Source organism: Catharus ustulatus, chromosome 3 (assembly GCF_009819885.2).
Source record: "Catharus ustulatus isolate bCatUst1 chromosome 3, bCatUst1.pri.v2, whole genome shotgun sequence".
Taxonomy (NCBI): domain Eukaryota; kingdom Metazoa; phylum Chordata; class Aves; order Passeriformes; family Turdidae; genus Catharus; species Catharus ustulatus.
Window position 1 is genome coordinate 45,110,245 of NC_046223.1, and position 21,501 is coordinate 45,131,745.

At 35.5% G+C, this 21,501-nt stretch overlaps 1 protein-coding gene across 4 annotated transcripts in view; it reads right to left on the minus strand.

Annotated features, from left to right (window-relative positions):
* Nucleotides 1-21,501, minus strand: part of SIPA1L2 (signal induced proliferation associated 1 like 2) — a 124,406-nt gene that overhangs the window by 17,505 nt on the left and 85,400 nt on the right. For all 4 annotated transcript variants that reach the window (XM_033054207.1, XM_033054206.1, XM_033054205.2 and 1 more), the window contains exons 11-17: nt 12,830-13,087; nt 9,246-9,329; nt 7,671-7,774; nt 7,338-7,441; nt 5,531-5,919; nt 3,838-4,062; nt 1,830-1,983 (exon numbers count right to left, since the gene is read on the minus strand). In XM_033054207.1, coding sequence (XP_032910098.1) covers nt 1,830-1,983; nt 3,838-4,062; nt 5,531-5,919; nt 7,338-7,441; nt 7,671-7,774; nt 9,246-9,329; nt 12,830-13,087 — 1,318 coding nt within the window. The remainder of the gene's footprint in view (nt 1-1,829; nt 1,984-3,837; nt 4,063-5,530; nt 5,920-7,337; nt 7,442-7,670; nt 7,775-9,245; nt 9,330-12,829; nt 13,088-21,501) is intronic.

A 21,501-nucleotide genomic window follows, 5' to 3' on the forward strand; every position in this document is an offset into this window, starting at 1 on the left:
TACCATATCAGCCTACTGGGGCTTTAAAAGAGTTACTGAATTGGATATTCAAACTTCCTCTCAATATTTTGGAACATATCACCATGAATTACTCAGATACTGTGCGGTTTTATTAATCATGAAATGTTAAATGAAAACTTCACAGCCTTATGACAACAATGTTTTACAGAAATGCGTATAAGGTTACCAACTCTGGCAACACGCATGCAAGACTATACATAGAACTCCTTGATTTTAATATGAAATGACCACACTTTAATGTTAAACATTCTGAACTGATTTATGCTGCTATATAATTCATTGGATGATAAAAGTGACTTCAGACACTGCATTTCTCTGGATATCACAAAATAGGCTTAGAAAAGAGGGTAAGAGGGATCAGGGAAAACTGCTTATGCATTTCAAAAGGTTACTTAGATCACAACCCAAATATCTACAGGAAAACAAGACGTTACTGTATTGTAAAGCTGGACCATTCCACTTGGTAAGTAATTTCTCAGCACTGCAAACAGAGTTTTCTTTACATCTACAAAGCACAGTTAGTGCCTTAATTATTGTACTGGTTTGTCCTGCATACAACATTTACATGTTTCCTCTGTAATTAATTGTATGTTCCACGTTCCCTACAGAGAACAATTGCTTAAGAGGAATAGCTTTTACAAACAGTGAATATAGCATAGAATCTCACATATTCAGGAAATTAATTTCTGTCAAATGTACCTGGCTCAGCAATATCAAGATTACTACCCTCTATGAAGGCACAGCCACAGACTGTACACTGCCAACTCCTATGGCTGGGGCTCCTTCAGAGTCAGGGCCTGTGGTCTCACTCACTTAACTTTTGTTTAGGTGCCTTGGAGAGGAAGGGGACAGCAGTCATTTATCTCAGCCACACCTCCTCTCTCTTTGCTGACTCTTATTTAGGTAGCCAGAAACACTGGTAGTTCTCAGAATCTTCACAAAACCCCTCCAATTATTGTATCAATCATAAATCACAAAAACCTCTAGGACATGATGAACAAAAATTCATATATAATGCACACTTAGCATACCACATATTATAAAATATATATGATGTGAATTTTAAATTCAACTCTGCACTTAGAAGATTCCCATGTGTTACTTTTGTTCAGACAAGATGATAATGCTGTTTAGTATATTGTATAAGCACAGTGGGTTAATATGGAAGTGTGACAATTATCTCAAGTAATTTAATTGCTTTGTTCTTTATTCCACATTAAGCACAGAATTCAGAACCATTTACTTTGGGGAGTAGCAAATTTTAAGATCACTATCTATTTATTGTGAACTATTAAGCATTACCAACTGTCTTCTTACTATAAAGATTAGATCCAGGCTCTCCAGTAGCACTGACAATTATGCCTTCTGAGCATCTGCCACTGATACCTACAGAAAATTGATTTGGATTATGGCAGAATTGTTGGTACTGCCTATTACAGGGCACAGGAAAGTGGGCTTCTTTCATTCATGTGCTTTAGTACCACACAAGATGTTCAAATTTTGGCCTTCTTCCTTGAAAATGTCACTTTTAACCTTTCAAATTGGAATGAAGTTGCTCAACCTGCACCCACCTCTGGTCAAGCTAGGAAAAGACATATTTCAACAAATACTGGATTTTATAAATAATCATCAAACACTTCCCATCCTCGTGGGAAAGGATATTTTGGGACTTATGGTCATCTCCATAGAATAAACATAGCTTGTACAAAACAATATTGCATTCTGTACAGCAATTTTGGGCATACCAGAAACCCATTTCCAAGGTTACTGAAGGACTGAAAAACAGAGAGCCAAAGAAAGTAGCCAACCTTTCTTCTCCCTTCCTCCATAGAGAGGCTGTCTGGCAGCATCAACTTCAGAAAATCTTCTTTGGACAAGACTTGCTGGCTTTCAACAATAGCATTCCTGACAGAAGTTTGGAGTGGACTCGATGCAGTCACAGCATCAATATCATCATATACTCTGTTGAGAAAATGGGTGCTTTTAGCAAGAAATTGGATTTGAAAGGCTGCAATCATTTTCTGTCAATGTGAATTGCTAGAATTATCTCCTTACACAGCACACTGCTTAGAAATTTTTTTTTATCATTTTACCATTATTAAACTGTTTGTGGGTACAAAATGAAATTCTTAAACCATTGAGAAATGGAGTTTAGGAATTCTAAAGAACAATTTAAAAAAGCATAATCCTTGCTTCTCCTAACATGCCTCTCTCTTTTTTACACACCACACTTCACTATCAATACGATTGATCTTTAATTCAACATTTCCAGAGGTTCAGCACAAAATACTTCAACTTTTACTTCCATAACAAATAAAAAAAAAATCAATATTTTATAGTACAATATAGCATCAGCTTCACAATCACAGCAATGTTTGAAGTGTATTGGCAATCAATTGCCCAGTGTAAGTATATTTTATTATCAGCAATTTCATAAAGCTATTTAGATAAATTAAACAGGTGTCTTCCTTTATTACCAGCACATAAAAATCTAGTTACAGCCAACAAAAGGCTGTCAAACTGAATTATTAGCCTTCAGCTCCTTCCAGTCAGAAAGGAGAGACAAGACATTAACAGGTTTACTCTGAGAATGTAATCAAAGGAGCTGGAGATTTCGACTCTCAGAGAACACACACTGGAAGCCATTGCTCACTGCCAAGTGCAGCCTCATCTGTGACTGTCTTCAGCAGAGAGGAAATAAGCTTTGCTATGGTAAAGTGTAATTCTCAGTGAATTATAACCTACAGTGGCACAACATTGAGCAATTGACCTGATATTCATCATCACTGCTAATCAGAGACGCTATTTTATTTCAACATAATTATCCTCAAAGAGAGATTTCCTCTCTGTGATACAGAGAGCTTTCCTAGAAAGAAAGAGGTGAGGCAATATATGTATCATGGAAAAATCTGAAAATATTTTTTGATATAGGAAGTGTTTTCATATTCAGTTAATAGTTCTTGAACAGAACTATCTAGAAGATAATTTTCTAAATTGCTATTGTTTCAGTCTAAATATGCCAATTCATTATGCAATTTTATTTTAAGGCTGCCATTCAAAATAAGGAGACATTGTTTCAGTAGTTCATTGATTTCAAAATCAAAAAATCTGTGGGAACCCTGAAGTCACCGCATTATAATTAAAATACTAGTATGACCAAACAATTTATGTAATTAAAAAAACTGGGGGAAAGAAATTAGATCACCTCTATGTTAACAGAAAGGAACACAAATAACCAGGACAGGTGGGTAATAATGTCTTCTACTTTTGAGAATTGGGAATTTAAGAGTTTAACTTCAGATTCATATTTTATAGCATATATACTCTAGTATGTATTTTTAAAAAATACTCTTGCCATAAATGGGCACACATGCAAAATCAGGAATTAGATGAAAATAACCCCTTCCCATTAAACAAAGAATAATCCAAATTAAATATCTGAAAATCCAGTACTGCATGTCATCTTTTCAATTTATTGAGATAGACAGTGGCTGACTAGAGTTTATTGAGAAACAGCACCAAACAGCTTGTGCACAAAAAGAAAGCAAGGACATTATCCACAAAGATGATTTTGAAGCCAGCTCTATGTTTGAGGTACTGCATGTCTTCCTTTGAGTTCAAGCCTTTTTCTTCTACCTAAGAACAACATATTTCTCATGGATTATTCCAGTGTAAAGCTTCATTAGATACATAAAGGTACTGAAAAAAACACCGAACATTAAAAGGAAAAACAGAACTTGTAATTTTTTTCTATCCTATTTAAAAATTTATTTTCCCTACCCTTCCTCCCCCAACAAAGTAAAACAGAGTGCTTACTCATGACATTCTGAAACTTCAGATTCTTCAGGTGTAGGACTTCCTTCCGATTTTTTCCATCCAATGACATATTTACTCACTGCTCCTTGTCTGTGGTATGGTTTTGAAATTGACCCAGACATCTGTTGGCTACTACTCTGCGACACTATATAAACTTTGGAGGTATCTAGGGAGCCACTCTTTTTAGAGCAGTGTGTTGATGGGCTTCCTGAATGATGTGACCCACTGGAAAAGTGAACCAAACACACAAAAGGAAAAAATAAATATGCTATGAAACAACAAATGAGAAATGCTTCACATGGTATGCGACAATAATTCTCACTGTTAAGTTTTTCTCAAGGTTAAAATCAATGAAGCAAAATTGGTACAGTAATTTTCTAAACACCAACTGTGTGCACATTAAAGCTCTTTGAGAACAGAATTGTGATGAGTTTCTAGAACAAACAATGCATGGAATTCAGCTTGCTGAAATGCCTATGCAAATTGATGCAAAACTAAAAGCCTAAATTCAAGAAAAAAAAAATATATATTTATATTCAATTTGTGTGTGCAATTTAAAGTAAATATGTACACACACATTTACATAAAAAACTACATAGGGAATTACTGAAATATCTTCCTAATCATAAAACCTGTACTTTTTCATTTCACAATAATTTCACCAGTTGATTAAAGATTAGGTTGTGCCTTCCAATCAGATCCACTATTATCAAATTATCAGCAAATTTAACAGAAGTAAATTTCAGCTACATCAAATAGTTCTCTGGATAATTTTAAGAGCTCCTTTTATTATGAATAATAGCACTAGAGGCACTAAGACATACTTTTAGTGAAGACTCTAAAACCTATTTCAAATAAACTAAAGCAAACATTTCCTTAAAGAATAAACTTCTTCAGAATAACCATACAAGACAAATTCATTCATATCAAGCAAATAAGCAAATTAGTGTACAAGGTATTTTATTTTCCTGTACTGATTGACACTGAAAACAGGAAAATCAGAGGGAAAAAAGAACAAACCATTTCCTTCTCTCCTTTACAGAGTAAAAACCTTAACACATAGACCAAAGCTTCAACTTCAAAGTCACCATAAAATGGGAACTAGGTGATAAAGGCAACCAGCTATAGAAGTGTACTTTCAACAAGCTTTACAGATGTACAGATGTACCATGCACACATTTCATTGGTAACAAAAAGAAAAGCTGAAAATCAATAATAAATGCTGTTCAACAAGCAAAACTGTAAAGCATACATCAGAATAATGTAAATTAGGGGGGATGGGATGCAATGTAGTTTCTCTACATGTAAAAATTGCCCATTGTCCAATTTTTCTGATTTCCTTCAGCATTAACTCCAAGGTAATTTGTTGTCCTGTACTAAAAAAAACAGAAGTATGTGAAATAAGTTAAGGGGCAAACTTCTCTTTTACTCAGGGATGTTTCCCAATTTTAAAAACCTAAACAAGGGTCACGTATAAAGCCTCCATCAGATCTGGGAGAAGATCTGGCTATGCTTTCCAGGCAGACTCATCAAAAATTACTTGAAAGCTGCTCATACAGGCATTTGAATACAATGAAAACATCAAAATCTTTTCAGTTTCAAAGAAGGATAAACAGAATAACAACAACACAAAAGAGTCATCTGCACACGAGTCTATAACTCATAACTCATAATTCATATATGAAAGGCATACCTGGAATGAGAGGAGATTTCACTCAGGTCCCCCATGCTGCCCTCAGCCGTGTGACTGGTGGAGATAGCAGAGGCATAGCTATGAACAGCATAGATTTTAGCTGGATCATCGTCCGGCCCGGGAGCCTCGGGAGCCTCTGCCCAGGGCTCCGTGTGACAGTGCACTCCAGCCCTGCTGCCAGCCAGGTGCAGAGGGGCCAGCAGAGGGGCAGGCATGCAGGGAGCCGTATCAATCCCACTGTCCGTAGAGGCCCCCTTTATATATGTCAATCCCAACAGCTCAGGATCCATCAGGTCTCCAGAACCAAAGTGCTTTTCATCACTGTTGCTGGACGTATTGCTGGATAAGGTGTTGCTGCTGGAGTGGCTTGAACAGCTTTTGTCCCCAATCTTAACAACAAGAAAACAAACCAAGAAAGACCTCGCTCAAATGAAATAGTAAGAGATCTATTTTCATATAAATTACTGCATTTGTGCCATTCAAAGACCATTTAATTATTTTTTTTACAGTATGCTATCATATAACTGCAAAATATGAAAAGAGCCAATTATACCACCAGTTTCTGTGAAATGAATTGCACAGCTGGCTAGACACATTAAAGGTTGATGTCACTGCAAATAAAAAGGCTCTAGTTCCATCTTCTATCACAAATCTTAAAATCAGAATTGAATTTTCTGATTATAGGACCTGCTTAACATCCATAAAATTGCATTTCTGAACAGTTAAAATAAGCATTTGTTAAAGTTAGAAGCCTTGGTAATTATTTGTTTAAACAAGCTCTATTGCAAATCTGAAAAATACCAAAGACTGAATTATTGTTGGCTTTTTCTCAGTGTGGCTGAAATATGCAGCTCATTGGATTAAATCCAATTGGATGTGTGGCTAGTTAAATTGAAGCCAATTGTGATGTATGTGCACCAGATGAAAGTAACTTAAGTCATAAGGTCCTAAACTAAGCATGGCTATTGAAGTGGAATAATTACGTCAGACTTTTGTGCCCATAAAGTCCAGGGGCTTTGCTATTTACCTTTTAAAATAAATTTTAGAGAGAGTTGGATTAACTTATGTCTGTGACAGTAGCCAGAATAAAGGCAGATGGACTTCTACTATGGCAAATGGACTTCTGTTAGGTAGGATATAAAAGGGAAGGGTGACTGACTTTTTCATGAGCTCCTGTGCTTTTGCTCACACATAAAATGTAAGTTTACAAACAGTGTACAGACTCTTACTATATACAGTAGGATTTTCCATGTAAAAAATTATATCATTATATATTATTATCATTTATCATTTCCATCACTAGGCTGTTGAGGATTTTTCCATTACTGAAGACAAGTTACTAAACAAGGTAGACCAGAAAATCAGTTCAGCATTCCCAATATAAAAGTTACATTTTTATAGTGCTTATTGATAATTACACTCCATGGGTATTTCACATAAGATGAAAAGCGGTATGGTAAATATAATTTTATTTTCTTTTAAAGGGTAATTAAATACTCCACAGATTAAACAAGCATGTATAAATGAAGCTGTAAATTCACAGCTGAGTGGAGACTATACTAGTTTTATCTCCTCAATGCCCCAGATCCAAGCCCTCTTGGAATTCTGAGTTTGTAAACACAGATTAAGCATACTTGATTCAACCCACATCTGGGTGAGCATAACCTGCCTCCCAAAACACACAGTGGTCTTCACAAATTATGAAAATGTATTTTTAGGATTTATTTCTCTAATTATTTTTCATTGTTGCTGTTTTGGGGTTCGTTTATTTTTAGAGCTCTGAATGACATCCAAAGAAAAGACTTACATGTGAAAGCTTGTTTGGAGACTCCTTGCCACCGCCCTCTTTCTGTAAAGCTCGGTCTTTGTAGGAGCTCAGGACTTTGGTAGATGGTGCATGCCACTTGGCTTCTGCCAAAAATAAGGGAGAAAGGCACATGACTCAGCATCTGCTTCCAAGCCTGCATACTCTTTGAAATCAGACACAGGTATCTTTACAGAATGTCGTAACTGCCCCTGCTTTCACTGTCACATCACACGTTCTTTGTGAGTCAAGCCTCCACATGGGGAGGTGGCTGCATTTCAACAAGCACTGCATTGCAAAGAACATGTACTTGAAAGATACAGTGGGATTTATTACCAGAATGTCTAGTTCCTTCCAAAGTTTCCTCTCGTTCTCTGCCTCCTTCACATTCCAGTGAGCCTGAACCTTGGTGATGTTCATGGAGCAAAGGGGACTGGCATCTTTTAATGTAAGCAGAAAATGAAGCTGTTAAGGTTTTCATCCTGTGAGATTAGTTACATGATGAACTACACCACTTTTTAATCTTAAAAGCAAGTATTTTGTGACTTTTTAAAAACAATCATCATTCCCAAACATTTCCAAACTCTGCATAGAAATATTTACATGCAATTTTTTCATCAGCACACTGTTATATCTGAAGTGTGAACATGTCAAGAAGACACTGAACTTTAAGAAGAAATGTGTTCTTGGGGCTATATACCCAAAGGATTTTGCAGTGAAGAAACATGGTAATATATGCTCAACCTAATATATGCTCAACCTCTTTGTGATCTAAGTCCCACAGAAATAATGGTAGTTTTGCAGGGTTTCACACTGAGAATATGTAAGTTAGTACCAGATCTACTGCTTTATATTATACCGCAAAAGTTTAAACATTCCACAAAGCAACAAACTAAAACCTAGACTGCTGTTAGAAATAAGTGTGCTGGAAATAATGATACAAGATGCATTTTGATGAGTTGACTGTCAAAAAAAAAAAGCAAGCTACAGTTTTATTTGAATTATTATCATCTCTTTAGCTGCCAGAGATTTCACTGAGTTATGTGAAATTCCTTGAAGGGTCTACAAGATACTGCATATATATCTGCTACATGGAATATCTTATCTACAATCAATCATGCCAAAGCATTAATAAGCTTCAAGGAGTCAAGCAGATACTTTCAATATTCCCTTTTTTTTTCTGAAAAGTAGCTTCTGAAAGCCACTTGGCAAGTCTGAAATGCTTTTATATTACTCTATTGTAGATACTGTCCTAGCTGAATATTTTGTAACGGGAGTGTTTTTGGCAGCTGTATATATACAACAAAGTCATAAATTTAAAGTAGTTTAGAACAGATGTCTCACATAATATTATTATAACATGAGTTATATTGGGGTAATCTTTTACATACAGATAGCTACCTTCTGAAATTTCTGTACCAAGGGAGTAACAGGGATGCAAAAGGACCATCTATGCACAGCCTTTTAGGGAGACACCTCTGAAATTCCTACTTTTTTGAGGACATATGCTATGGAATGGCTGTCACCAAAACAAACACAGCAGGAAATAAAACCTTCCAAGTCTATAAAGATTTTTTTTAAATCAAATCCTGAAGCAGGAGGAGGAAGTATTATTCTTTTTTTCTAGTTCTGAGTTACTAGCTGATTTCTGGTCTGTTACTGGGAAAATAAACCTAAGAATCATTTATTATTTGCCTGAATTTAAAAATATGATCCTAAAGGGTTAAATTAGGATGACTTCTAAAACTGCAGTTGCATGCAAGTTACATCAAAGGACAGTAAACATGCACATCTTAAAAGATACAGTGTTTGAAAATAAAATCTAGAACACCCATACAAATTTTCTTAAGAAAGAAGATGCATGGGAGCTATTGCAAGATTTAAATAAAAATTTTTAAAAATCACTAATACCCGTCATATCCCACTTGCTGTCTCCAGTGGCTACTCCCGCTGGGTCCTGGGTCACTGGATGAGGACTGGTTGCTTGGAGAACTTCTGTAATGTTGATTTTAAAGTCATTAACAGTGCACTGAGGTATTTGTGGGATTTCAGATTTGAACTGGGCTCTGCTTCTTTTATCAAATACATTAATTTTTCATAAATAATACAGACGTAGTATGAACATTTAGTTACATCCATTTGAGGAATTTAAAAGGTTTATGTCAGTTTCACAAAACTTTAACAAGAATTTTTAAAGTATAGTATTTATTCACGAATAAAATAGGTCCAACTAAATACATGAAAAGGCACAAAAGGAGAAAGACTAAGTGCCAAATCCTATTTTCCTTAGATCTGGCTTCAGTTCTGAATAAGTGGGATTACTCAGGAGTCAAAGCAGCTGGATTAGGTCTCTAAATTCATGAGTGGGAAGCTCTCATAGTGGATCAGAAATGACTGTTAGTTCCTTGGCACTTATTCCAATTTTAAAGATTGTAAAATTGGAAGACGCAATTCTAATACTTTCTAAAATTTTATTTAATTAATCCTTTGACTTAGAAAAGCAACAAAAAACATTTTCAATAAGGGTATTATTTTGTACTTCTTATTTAAACTTTTAAGCCTCATGTCTTAACAATGTCTCTAAGCAGTTTTGTTAGATTTCCAGACAGTTGAAATTTAATGCTTAAATTTGGGTTTGATCACATCCTTCCCTTCACTTCTGTGCACATCATTCCATAACTACAGAACAATTTCCTTCAATTATCTTGAATTCAATTACCTATGTTTATCTTTTTTTCTTTTCTCTCCCCCCTTTTCTTTTTCATGTAGAAATGAATGTATGTAGTCAGGGAGGAAAGGAAGAAGTGTTTTTTTTTCTTTATGCAAAACACTTTATCAAGAACATGACCTTTTAATAAGCAACTTTACTGTTCAGCTTGAAAATTTTAAAGACAGTAGCTATTATATTTTGTTTTTTAAAGCCATTAGGTGTTACATTTTGCCTAATAGCTAATGTACAATAAATTAACTTTCTCTGAGAAGTATTGGCAGGACTGAACCTCTCTCAGTTAATAGGCTACAGCTTAATTCAGTTCCATGAACTTGTATTACCACCAAGAATTATGCATTTTGTGCACAGATAAAGTGACCTAGCACTAAGGAATGGATAAATTATGATACCACATGTTTCCACCCTCTGGGCTGATGTTTAGGATATTGTCCTCAAAGCCAGGATACTGCTTTGTGCTCTTCCAAGGCTGAAATGTGTCTACCTGCCATTAGCTGGACAAGAGTGAAGCCTTTAGCCTAGCAAACAATGAGTGGCTACAAAAGGAGAAACAGAGAAATCCCAGCAATGACTGCCTCACAGAGTTCCTTCAAACAAAAATTCCAACCATCTGCTCTCAGGAAAGGATTCCAGACTCCAGGGTAGGACACATTGCCTACAAATGTGACTCAGGGACTAAAGTACACAGAGACTTCTTGAGTGAGTCTGCCTAAAGCTTCACTTAAGCACATGCTACGAGTAGCTGTCACAGAATTAGCTACTTTGTGAAAACAGAAGTAGACCTTAAGGATATCCTTGTATTTCTAAGTGACTAAGTAGAGGAAATTCCTTGAACAACACCAAAAATACTCGATTGCCTTCTCAAAGCACTTAATTCTCAGGAATTGCATTAGGAGTACAAGCGTCCAGCTCACAGTTTCTAATTTCACTCCAGGGACTGGGCACCTAAATAGTATACATCACAGTAGCTGAATTTTTGCTGCTTAAGTCTTTTACTATATGTAGTCCACATTTCTTCTTCTACTTCCTCTTTTTGTTTCTAAACAATTTTATTGCTGACTTCACCCTTAGCTCATTTTCAGATCAGCTGTTAAATCTTCCCTCTTTTATCAAACTGCTTCTCCCTACTTGCACTCTTAAATTGATGCTGGGTCTCTGACCCTCTAAAATCTCTTCATCATTTTCCTAGCCCGAGCATACACTTTCACCCTTGCAAGACTACTTATAAGTACTAATCCACCTCACTTCAAACTCTTCTGTTTTTAGTTCATCCCTCTGCCAAATCATCAACTATGCCTCTTCCCATGTGGAAAGACCTTGCCAATTAGGCACCTTTCTTTATGTGTTTCAAGACCTACATGCCAGAATCCATAATTTTCCTCCCTTTGCATTATTTATACTCTGTATCATGTCCTACCCAGAATAGCACTTCTGCACTGCACACATTTTACTCAAGTGATACAGGAATTTCTTCATGACATGAGTAGATTCAGCCTAAGCATTTTTTCACATGCTTTGTTGAGTGTTATGAGAAGTGCAGCTTATGCTTGTGAAGTCTTAATGGAATTGAGTAGTATGTCAGAAAGCTTTCACTTCTTTTCTGTATTGGCATACAATGTGCTTAATAAAGCTTCATAAATAATGAAGTATTTCTATACATTTGATACATTGTCTCCTTATGTTAGATGTTACTGAGAATTTAATTAATAAGACTTTAGGAAAAGCTTAAGTTCTATAATGGTATTTAAATGCTTACAGAACTGAGGGAGGTAGGTATGAAGGAGAACACAAATGATCAAATGGTCATAACTGGGAGTCTTCCTTGCCACAGACAATGAAAGAGACATATTTTCAAATCCCTACTACTATTACTTGTATACATTTCAATGTAGAAAGTAATTATTTTTTTTCTACTAAATAAGTTATTTAATGTAGCAATAGCGACATTTAATGATTTCATCCAGAATTGTTTTAAACCCATTTAAGACTAATATTTCAGATTTTTGTATCATTCAGATAATTTCAACATACAATAATTATTTCCTTGGAAATTAGAACTACATCACTCCATAGATAAGGGCATAAGCTGAAATAATTATATACAATAAAGGATAGCGTTCTGCTCAAGACATATGGTTTTCCTAAATATTTCAAAGGTCAAATGTATTTGCAAATTTTTATCTTTAAAAACAAAGTTTCATCTTATGAAGAATTATGATTAAATTAGAACAGAGCTAACATTTAAGGATACCATCCCATCATCTAAGAGGTGTTACATATTCAAATCACAAGCTCTGCTTTGTTTAATTAAAAGCAAAGCAAAGCATAAGGGCTGGTAATGAGTTACAGAACCCTTTGAAACTATGCCAATACCTTGGTAATGAGATTAAATAATTAATTTTTAAAGGAATGGCTTCATTTTATTTACACTCGATATTTGTTTAAACAGTCTTCCAAAAGGTGGGGAACAGGATATTATTAATATCCAGAAGTTATAAGGCAGTTTCCCACTTCACTGATTTGGGACTAAAGGGAAAGGTCAGCAGTCCTCAGCAGCAGGATCCTCAGTACAGCCCACTTCTACCACAAAAAACAATAGTCACTTGTTTCAAGCAGACTGGTCCAGTGAATGCTATTTAATACAACCTCAGAATGAAAAACTCAATAGAATAAGGTTAAAAAAAAAAAGACACTAAAGTTCTAGAACGCAGAGATTTCAAAAGTAATAGACATTAGGAAAATGCAGGCATGAACCAGAGTGTCTTACCTTGCACCATCTGGCAGCTTTCTATCAAAGGAAGTGCTACGAGGAATGGCTGTCTGAGCCTGCTGGAGAAGCTGCTGGCACTGCAGTCTGTCAGATGTTCCTAGGATTGGAGAGGCACGAGAGAGAGGCTGCCCAGCGGGAGTCGGCACCCGATGCCAAGTGGTATTCCTTCTGAAAGGGGTTTTATACTCACATGGGGTGCCTTCACTGTCAAGTTTGTATTCCACCATGGGTATACGACAAAGTTCTGAACAACCCCTGTGGGACAAATAAAAATGCTCATCAGTCTCACAGGAGAGAACAGAGAGAGAAATCTTGCATTCACAGTCAGAAGTATATACATATTTTGATTTCACGTGCCCAAAGGTGTTCATACAGCACTGCACTTTGAACACTTCAAAACTGTCACGCAAAGCAGGCAGAAAACATTTCAAAATAAGATTTGCCATCATGTGCTCAAAGATCTTTGAACTGTCTACTCACTGTTTAGAACAGGATTAAACTTTTATAAATTAATCTGCAGCTTGAATTTTACATAATAAAAACTTTTTGAGACAAGGCATTTAGAAGTCATAAAGCATCAAGTTTTTCTAAAACAGCATTGATTTGTTTAAATTTCAGAAACAGGTTTGTTGCTTTGAAGCAAACTAAGTGTTTCTTAGTGGGGTTGAGAACTCTCCTTTAGAATACCACCTTGTCCCCACCAAATGACAGACAGCATATTCTACAATGCAAATGATTAACTGGCACCTAAATATTTTTCCCTGTGTTTTCAAAGTGTATTTTCTAACGTCTCTTTTCCCAGGGATTTGTAAACCTAGAAGAAAAATGGGGAAGTGGAAGGAAGAGACATATCAGAAACAGTCTGGGTTACCACCTCTACTTGAAGTTTACAGTGTGATTAAATACTAACAGCACTCAGAGACAGTGTAAATCCAGGTAAAAGTACTGGTAGTGTTCCACAAAAGTTCAGTGTGCCTGTGGGATATTTGCTGTAGACTCAGACTGCACTCAATAATTCAGCATTACTATTTCAGAAATTGGTTAATAGAAACTTCACACACCCTTTAAGTCAACACTGATTATCACTGGAGGTTTTTTATATTCTCAACATTCTATCTCCATTATTTTTCTGATAGGCAGTGTGTACAAAATCAATATCTGTGAAGAGAACACCCTAAATACTTCCAAAGCAATACATTAAGTTTAAGTAAGAAAGAGTGAAAATTTGCTCCTCTGTCTCAACTACAATTCTGCTCCATTTCTCAGCTGAATCTTGATCAAGCTTTGCTTTTGTTGAAAAACCAACATTTACCAGTTGCAACTAAAAATCACCTAGAGAAAGTGCAATAGAGTGTAAAGAGTTTAGAGGCTTAATCCTGAAAATATCTTGGCGTAAATTACTTAACACAAATGTGCAGTGCATGTAAATGGTAAGAATTCTCACACATTAAATCATTGTGCATTAAAGCTTCTGAATCAACCCTCCCAAAGAATATTTTCATTAGTTGTGTTCTGATAAACAGATTAAAAGAAAAAATGTTAGACAAAAAGCAAACTGCATTATTGGAGGTTGTTGAAGGGAAGACCCATGGGCAACTGTAGCAATGATATTCTACAAAATCTGTATATGTATAGCCTGATCCAGCCAAATGTTTCACTCTGCTGAATATTTTAGTAGCAAATAGGCAAGTTTGTCCTGTAGCACTAAATCTCTGTCCCTGGTGGCACTCAACCACATGAAAAAGTTAAAGTACTTGAAAGTACAGATGATATAAGTATTGAGAATGGCGATCAATAGCCAATATACGGTGGAAGACACCTTGATGAAGATGAGCTGAAGAGCTAGAATGTTCCAAAGCAGAACTCAGAATTCCTCATTTTTCAGTGGTTTTTTTTAAATCAGAAATATCATTGTAAGGTGCACCAATAAAAACTTACATGTCCTAATAAAACACTTTGTGGTTAGTCCTGCTCCCTATGTACCCTGCAGAGTTAGCCTGAGGTGCTATCATGTAGAATGGGATAAGATACATAGAGGCTCTTTCCCAGAGTTTTCCTCAGTTTAGTTCTTCATAGTTTCCAGGAGAAAAAAAGGGAAAAAATAGGAAGATCCTCAAGGCCTGGGGCTTTTTCTAAGGTCAGGAAAGGGGAGGAGGGAACCTTTGGCTTCTTGCCAATCCCATTGCAGAGGGTCAGTCCACAGGTTTTACAGGGATTACAGGGACATACCATTCTTAAAGCATCTAGGTACAGGGTTACAACAATGTCCAACCTCTGCTGACAAATCATAGTTGGACACGCGGGAGGCATCACAAAATTTTGCAATCATGACTTTCTGGGTTGAGTTTCCCTAGGGAGGTAAAACCACCCTAATATTCTCTTCTCACAGACATGGAATAGTGCAACAGAGAAATCACTGTTATAAAATTATCACATCACTTCAGAGGGTCAATTTGGTATATGCCTAGCCTTCCCCTCACCCTGAAATGCCATAGTTATTCAGAACACCATTTCAAACTGCCTCAGTCCAATATCGATTTTTAAAACTTTTCCACACTTCTGAGAATCACATGTAGGGTTCTTAGAATGAGGGACACCAAGAAAAAAGGTCAAGTTAAGTGAATTGCACAGAACTGTGCAAACTCTTCTACTGCTGAAGCATATATAGAGTATATTTCCCCAGTGTGATTTCCAACTGCTTATGTTCCAAGATCATTCTTCCCTTCACTCAAGTTCCTGCCTCATTCACTGACTGCAACAAAGGTGTAGGAGATAACAGCCTCCAGCAATGCAACCATGATCCTTTCTTCTTCTTTTTTTTGTTTTTAAGAAGTTTTACATACAAAATAACCAGATGAAAGAATGCAGAAAAAACACAGCAAAGTTAATATTAGCTTGGTGCACTGCAAAACTTTTAAGGTGACCATATATACAGAATTTTCCATTATTTGATGAAGTTGAACAATTATGTATGCTAAAACTTCTATCTCCCTTCTGCTACTTTCTTTGTATTGTTTCACCCCTTCTTCATTCCTATAGGCTTTAGACATTAGAAACAAAGCACCCCTCCTCAACTTTTGTTATTAAGATATTAATTTTACCATTCATCTTGGTAATTGAGAAAGTTATAGCATGTAATTGTGATTGCACCCCTCATTAGATACTCCCCATAAAGTACTCTAAATGCTGTAAAAATAGCTGTGGGTTTTAAAAGCAAAAGGGACTGTTACTACTATTTAGTTTGACTTAGTTTGCTGACTAATTAACAAAAGCTTATAATAATAGTACACAATAAGCTTTCCCAGAATGAGTAAGAACTGAAAATTTTGTAAAATGTTGTGTTTGTTTGCATCAGGAAAATATATTCTTCCTACAAATAAAAAAAAAATTGAGGACACAGTTCCTGCAGAAAAAGGCTTACAAAACAGCTTGTTCCAAATCACTATAAAAATTCAGCAGTGTTGCTTATGAATACAAAACAGAGTCCTAGAATGCTTGTTTTAACTGGCTCAAAAAAGAATTTCCATGGTTTCAGATAGCTTCTTTTGTCACATAAGGCTTTCAAATCTTAATTTAAAAGTACCAAACCAATCACTTCAACATTTATATGAAAAAACATGCTTCACTGCTTCACAAGCGCTGCCTAAAGAACACATACTGCAGTATACTGAGATAAGTAAAGTTGTAATTGTAGCTCCCTCCTGTACCAGGAAGACAGAGAAGGAATTACTTCATGCCTTCAACCCCCACCTCCACTCCCAATCACGGATCAAACCCTCACTTATCTTGCATGAAAAAAACCCACATAAATAAATGCAATTTCCTCTTAAATATGTAATTTGACCTTTATCTAACTTATAATTTTGTTACATATTCTACCAGGGCAAGAATATACATTGGCACTGGTATTGAATGACAGCTTTTAAAATTGAATTTTATATGTTGATTTTAAATTCACTTTAAAGAAAACATAAAAACAAATCTCTATTTTATGGTTTTAAAAAGATACTGAAATCAAGTATAGGATATAAAATGTCTTTTGCAAATTATATCCAATATAACATTTTAAAAACAGACTCACGATATTTAACAAGCAAATGTGACCATATCTTAACCACACATCAGAAATTATAGCACTTCCCTCCCTTCACCATAGTCTGAATTATGGTATGGTATGTATTAAATCAATGCTTCAACATAAAGCACAGACTCCTACTAATATCTTTGGTTCAAGAGCCATATTATCCTATTAAAAATTTGGCTAATAAAACCTACTCTGCAATTAAAGACAGCATGACTATGATACAGCTAGCAGGTCACAACAACATAATAAAATTTAAGAGTCTGCTATAAAAATCTGCAATATTCAAATGTTCCTGCAAGGAGCATTATGTTCTGAAACAATTATCAAGCAGTCCATTAGATTTTTTAAAGTACATTAACCAAACCTTTCAGTATTTCAGATTCCATATAAAGGTTCTGTAACAGGCTCTGTGAAGGGTCTACATTAGGCAGGGAGTCCAGTTAGTTAAACTCAGTAAATATCCATCTCCATGGAACAGAGAGAAGCTTCCATGCATGATGATCTACACCCTGTACCTAGACAGCTACACAAAAGCCTCCTTTTCTGCTAAATCCTATGCCTGGGTACAGCTTCAGTATTTGGACCCCAGCCACCTACAGATTTCAAGCATGAACAATTTGTTAGGGTATTAACATAAGTAGAATACCTGGTTAAAATTTAACTCCAGTTTAATGTATTGCATGGAAATGTAGGCATAGAGAAGGAATCATTGGTGTGCATCAGTTTATTACACTGATAAATTATGCCTTACTATCTCCCTTTCGATACCAAACATCTAATCCTGCTCAAGAGTCCTTATCCAACAGTACAATAACTGCATTCTGCTAACTCCAACTTTGTTTTTGAAAACAATTACTTCTATTATAGTGCATGTTTGCTCTTACAATACAGTACTGCCCAAAGTGACACAACAAGCCTGAGGACTTATTGTGCAATCTATTAAATCCATGTAATAAAACACAGATTAATTTCATATAATTACAGGGATTTAATTGAGAAATAGAATTTGGTAGCTTAGTTTTGCTGAGACTCAGGATGTAGTTAGTCAAGGGAAGATTTTCCCTTCCCTGACACTGTGAAGTACCTCCTGGAGGTAATACCTCCACTCCACTGACTCCCTCTATTAGTTACAGCACTAAGAAACTGCATAATACTGAAATGGCCTAAGAGAATTTTGGTCAAAAAGCCAAGACAGAAATTCCAAGTTCTGATATCTCAGAAACCTACTAAGAGTAGTCATACATAATTTAAAAAGAAAAATTAAATCAATTTTATACTTAAATAATTTCATACCACAACAGTGTATGAGATTGCTTACAGCAACCTCAGACAGGGTTGCTGCCCACCCTATCACTTTGGTTTAAGGGAAGTGATGACTCTCTGGCAGTCCCTCCATGGAGCTAAAGAGTATTCAGCATTAAAAAAAAACCCCTCTGTGTTGGTGAGCTGACAAGCAATTCAGAGGCCTCCTAAAGAGCCTCTATATCTGTACTGTTACATGAAAAATAGAAATACGGACAATATTTCAGAACTAGGTGATCTTTAAAGTCCTTTCTAAGCCACAACATTCTATTATTCTGATATGATTCCATGAATAGAATGAAGAAAGAAGAAAAGAAAAAAGAGAAAATAAGAGTCTGGAACTCTTCTTTGCATCCCTCCATAGAGACAAACAGTGCTTTGCCAGGCATTTAGGAGTTTTTTTTCTGCTCAACTGTAACAACTGCACACATAATTAACTTTAGCAATTATAATTAACCCCAACTATAAGTTCATTCATAACTCAGTAAGAAAAAAATCAATACTTTATTTGTATGAGAAACATAGGTAAGCATTTTCTACCATTTTAGTTTTTGTTGGGTAGAGAGGATTTACTTTTGCAAGTAGTACAGTTTCCAATTAGTATAATCACATTTTCTTAGTGATAGTTCTTTCAGTTACTTCTATAAAACATCAGAATCTAGATATTTCAGATATTTTCAGCCTTCTTAGATTAGTAGCAGGGATGGTAATTAAAAAGTTTGGTACATCCAAATTCTACTTTTACAACCAAACATTCAGTTTCAGGTTTTGCTGCTTTAACCTGCCTCGGGTGATGTTAGATTTGGTTTCTTTCTAGCTTAGGTGGTGCCTTAATTTATTAAATAAGTAAATAATTATTAAGAATCTGAAGGCCCTATGAACTATCCCACCAGCTTATGGCAAACACCCCTGAGACAATAACTGAACTCCACCACACAGTAGCCTCTTCCTCTTCCAAAAAGCATTTCCCAAACATTCTATACTCTGCTGGTTATCTGTTATTTTTTAAAAGCCTCAGAAAGACAATTCTTTCAAAGAAATCATAATTATTCAAGGGGAACAAGCATCAGGACTAGAAAATAAGTCATTACATCTATTTTATTTGTAAGAAGGAGTTTGCAAGGTTCAAAAGAATAAAACAACCTCAGAAGAACTGCAGTACTACTCAAAAATGGCCCACAGGCAGTTTCAGTCATAGTTACTAAAGTATTTCCATTTTCTAAACTACCTAGAACAGCAGAAAAACAGTCTCTTGCTTGTTCAGACAAACAGTGGAAACTACTGCTCCCCAGCTCTCCAGCTTCTCTTTATAGCCAGCCCTGGAAATTTTGCTTTCTAAAGTTTTGTTTGCTTTCTAAATTTCCTAGAAATTGTTTCTTCATCAGTTCTCAAGAAGTTTATTTTTTATATAAAATGGTAGTTGAACTAAGACAAACACATCGGTAAAATGTAGTAAAAAAGAATCCAGCAAAATCTACAGTTTAAAATAGATTTAGAAGTGCTTGAATTCCTTGATTGGATTTGGCTGATTGAGGATATAGTGTCCTTGAACACTGCTGTAACAGCACCAGCAAAAGCAAATCAGAATGAACATCATTATTCTCCCGTTCAAATGCACACAATCCCAAATCAACAAATCTGAAGGGACAGACCTAGCACAGAAACAAATATGACACAAGAATACTTATTCAGATCTGAAAACAATGGCCAACATATTTGTTCTAATACCACTTTGTCATTTAAAGAATTTATGTGTTAAATAGCAATTTCTTCTTTCTATCTAAATATCAACCTGATGCCATACAAATAATTTTGATTTCTGCATCAATTTGTGCATGATTAATTAATTGCTGGAGCAAACTGAAAACAGCAGGAGCTTTGTCTCAAGTTCATTAATTTTACAGGATAGTAAATGAAAGGCCTTATTCCATGATTGCTTTTGCATATACTATTGCCAAGACTTCAGTAGAAGGATCTACATTAAGTAATGGAAGACATTTATTGAGGAGAATTTTCCTCTGTAATTTCCTAATCACACAATAACATTCCTTTTTAAGCACCTTCAACATTCACATAGTTTATTTTCATGCTGAAATAAATGAATACAAGACAGTTTGTGGGGAAAAAATATCCTTGTTAATAGTTAATTGCGAATAGTTTATTCTCAGTGGGTGCACACTTCCATTTTGTTGCTTTTCTTTTAAAATGATGGATTGAAGATTATTTGTGGATAAGCTAACAGACAAAAAAAATCAAGTCAAGAACTTGATTAAAGATCTCCACTTTGGTTGATAATTTTTCAAGGGACTGCTTTGGAAACACCCCTGCACACTTGAAATTCATTTTCACTTGAAGGACACAATTCCCAAGACACTCCTTGGCACTCATGTCCAATCTGTGTAAATTCACAAAGAATTTGATCCCAGCAAGGAACCAGTGCTAGTAAGTATAACCCAAAGATCAATTCCTCATTGCTTTGTATTCATAAAACCCAGCAGACAAAGCTAAGCCGTAACTAGTCTTTCAAGAAGTGGAAATCAGCTGATTATCTCAGAAAATGAAAGGCATTAATGAAATTATACATTTGGATTTTTTCACAAAACTCTGGATTTTTTTTTCTAAAATTATATTTATATGCTTGTAAATGTATGTAAAGTTTTAATGCAACTGATCCTCTCAGAAACAAAGATGAATGTATTTTTATATCTATGCACTGTGGACAAAATCTTAGTGACTGAACTTGAAACCCTAGATTATGATATTTAAGTAAAAAAAAAACAAAACAAAAAAACAAAAAAAACAAAGAAAAACAAAAACCCAAAACAAAAGAACAAACCACCAGACCACCGGTATGTACTCCAAGAAACCAGGTTAAAACACAGAGAGAAATGTCATCCCAACTGCCACAAGATCATATACACTGTAGGATGAGTCAAACTTTCAAGGGACTTATTTCAGCCTCCAAATACACCTTCCTACCTATGTCAGATAGGCTGGTGCATCATTTCTTATCAGAAAACCCCTAAAACCAGCTGTGAATAAAAGCAATAAGTACTGGAGCATAGATGAAAAGCTTTCTCCTGCTTTTTAACCATCATTCTCCTAAGACACTTGTAAAGTGTAGGTCAAGGACGGATGGACCCCTAAATATGACAAAAATATCTGTATGTTTTGAGTGTTATTTGATAATTATTACAGCAACTTGATACAAAAAACTTCTCTCCTGACAAGCTGTCACATCTGCCGTAAATGTTTATCACAGGTATGTGTTTGCAATCACTCA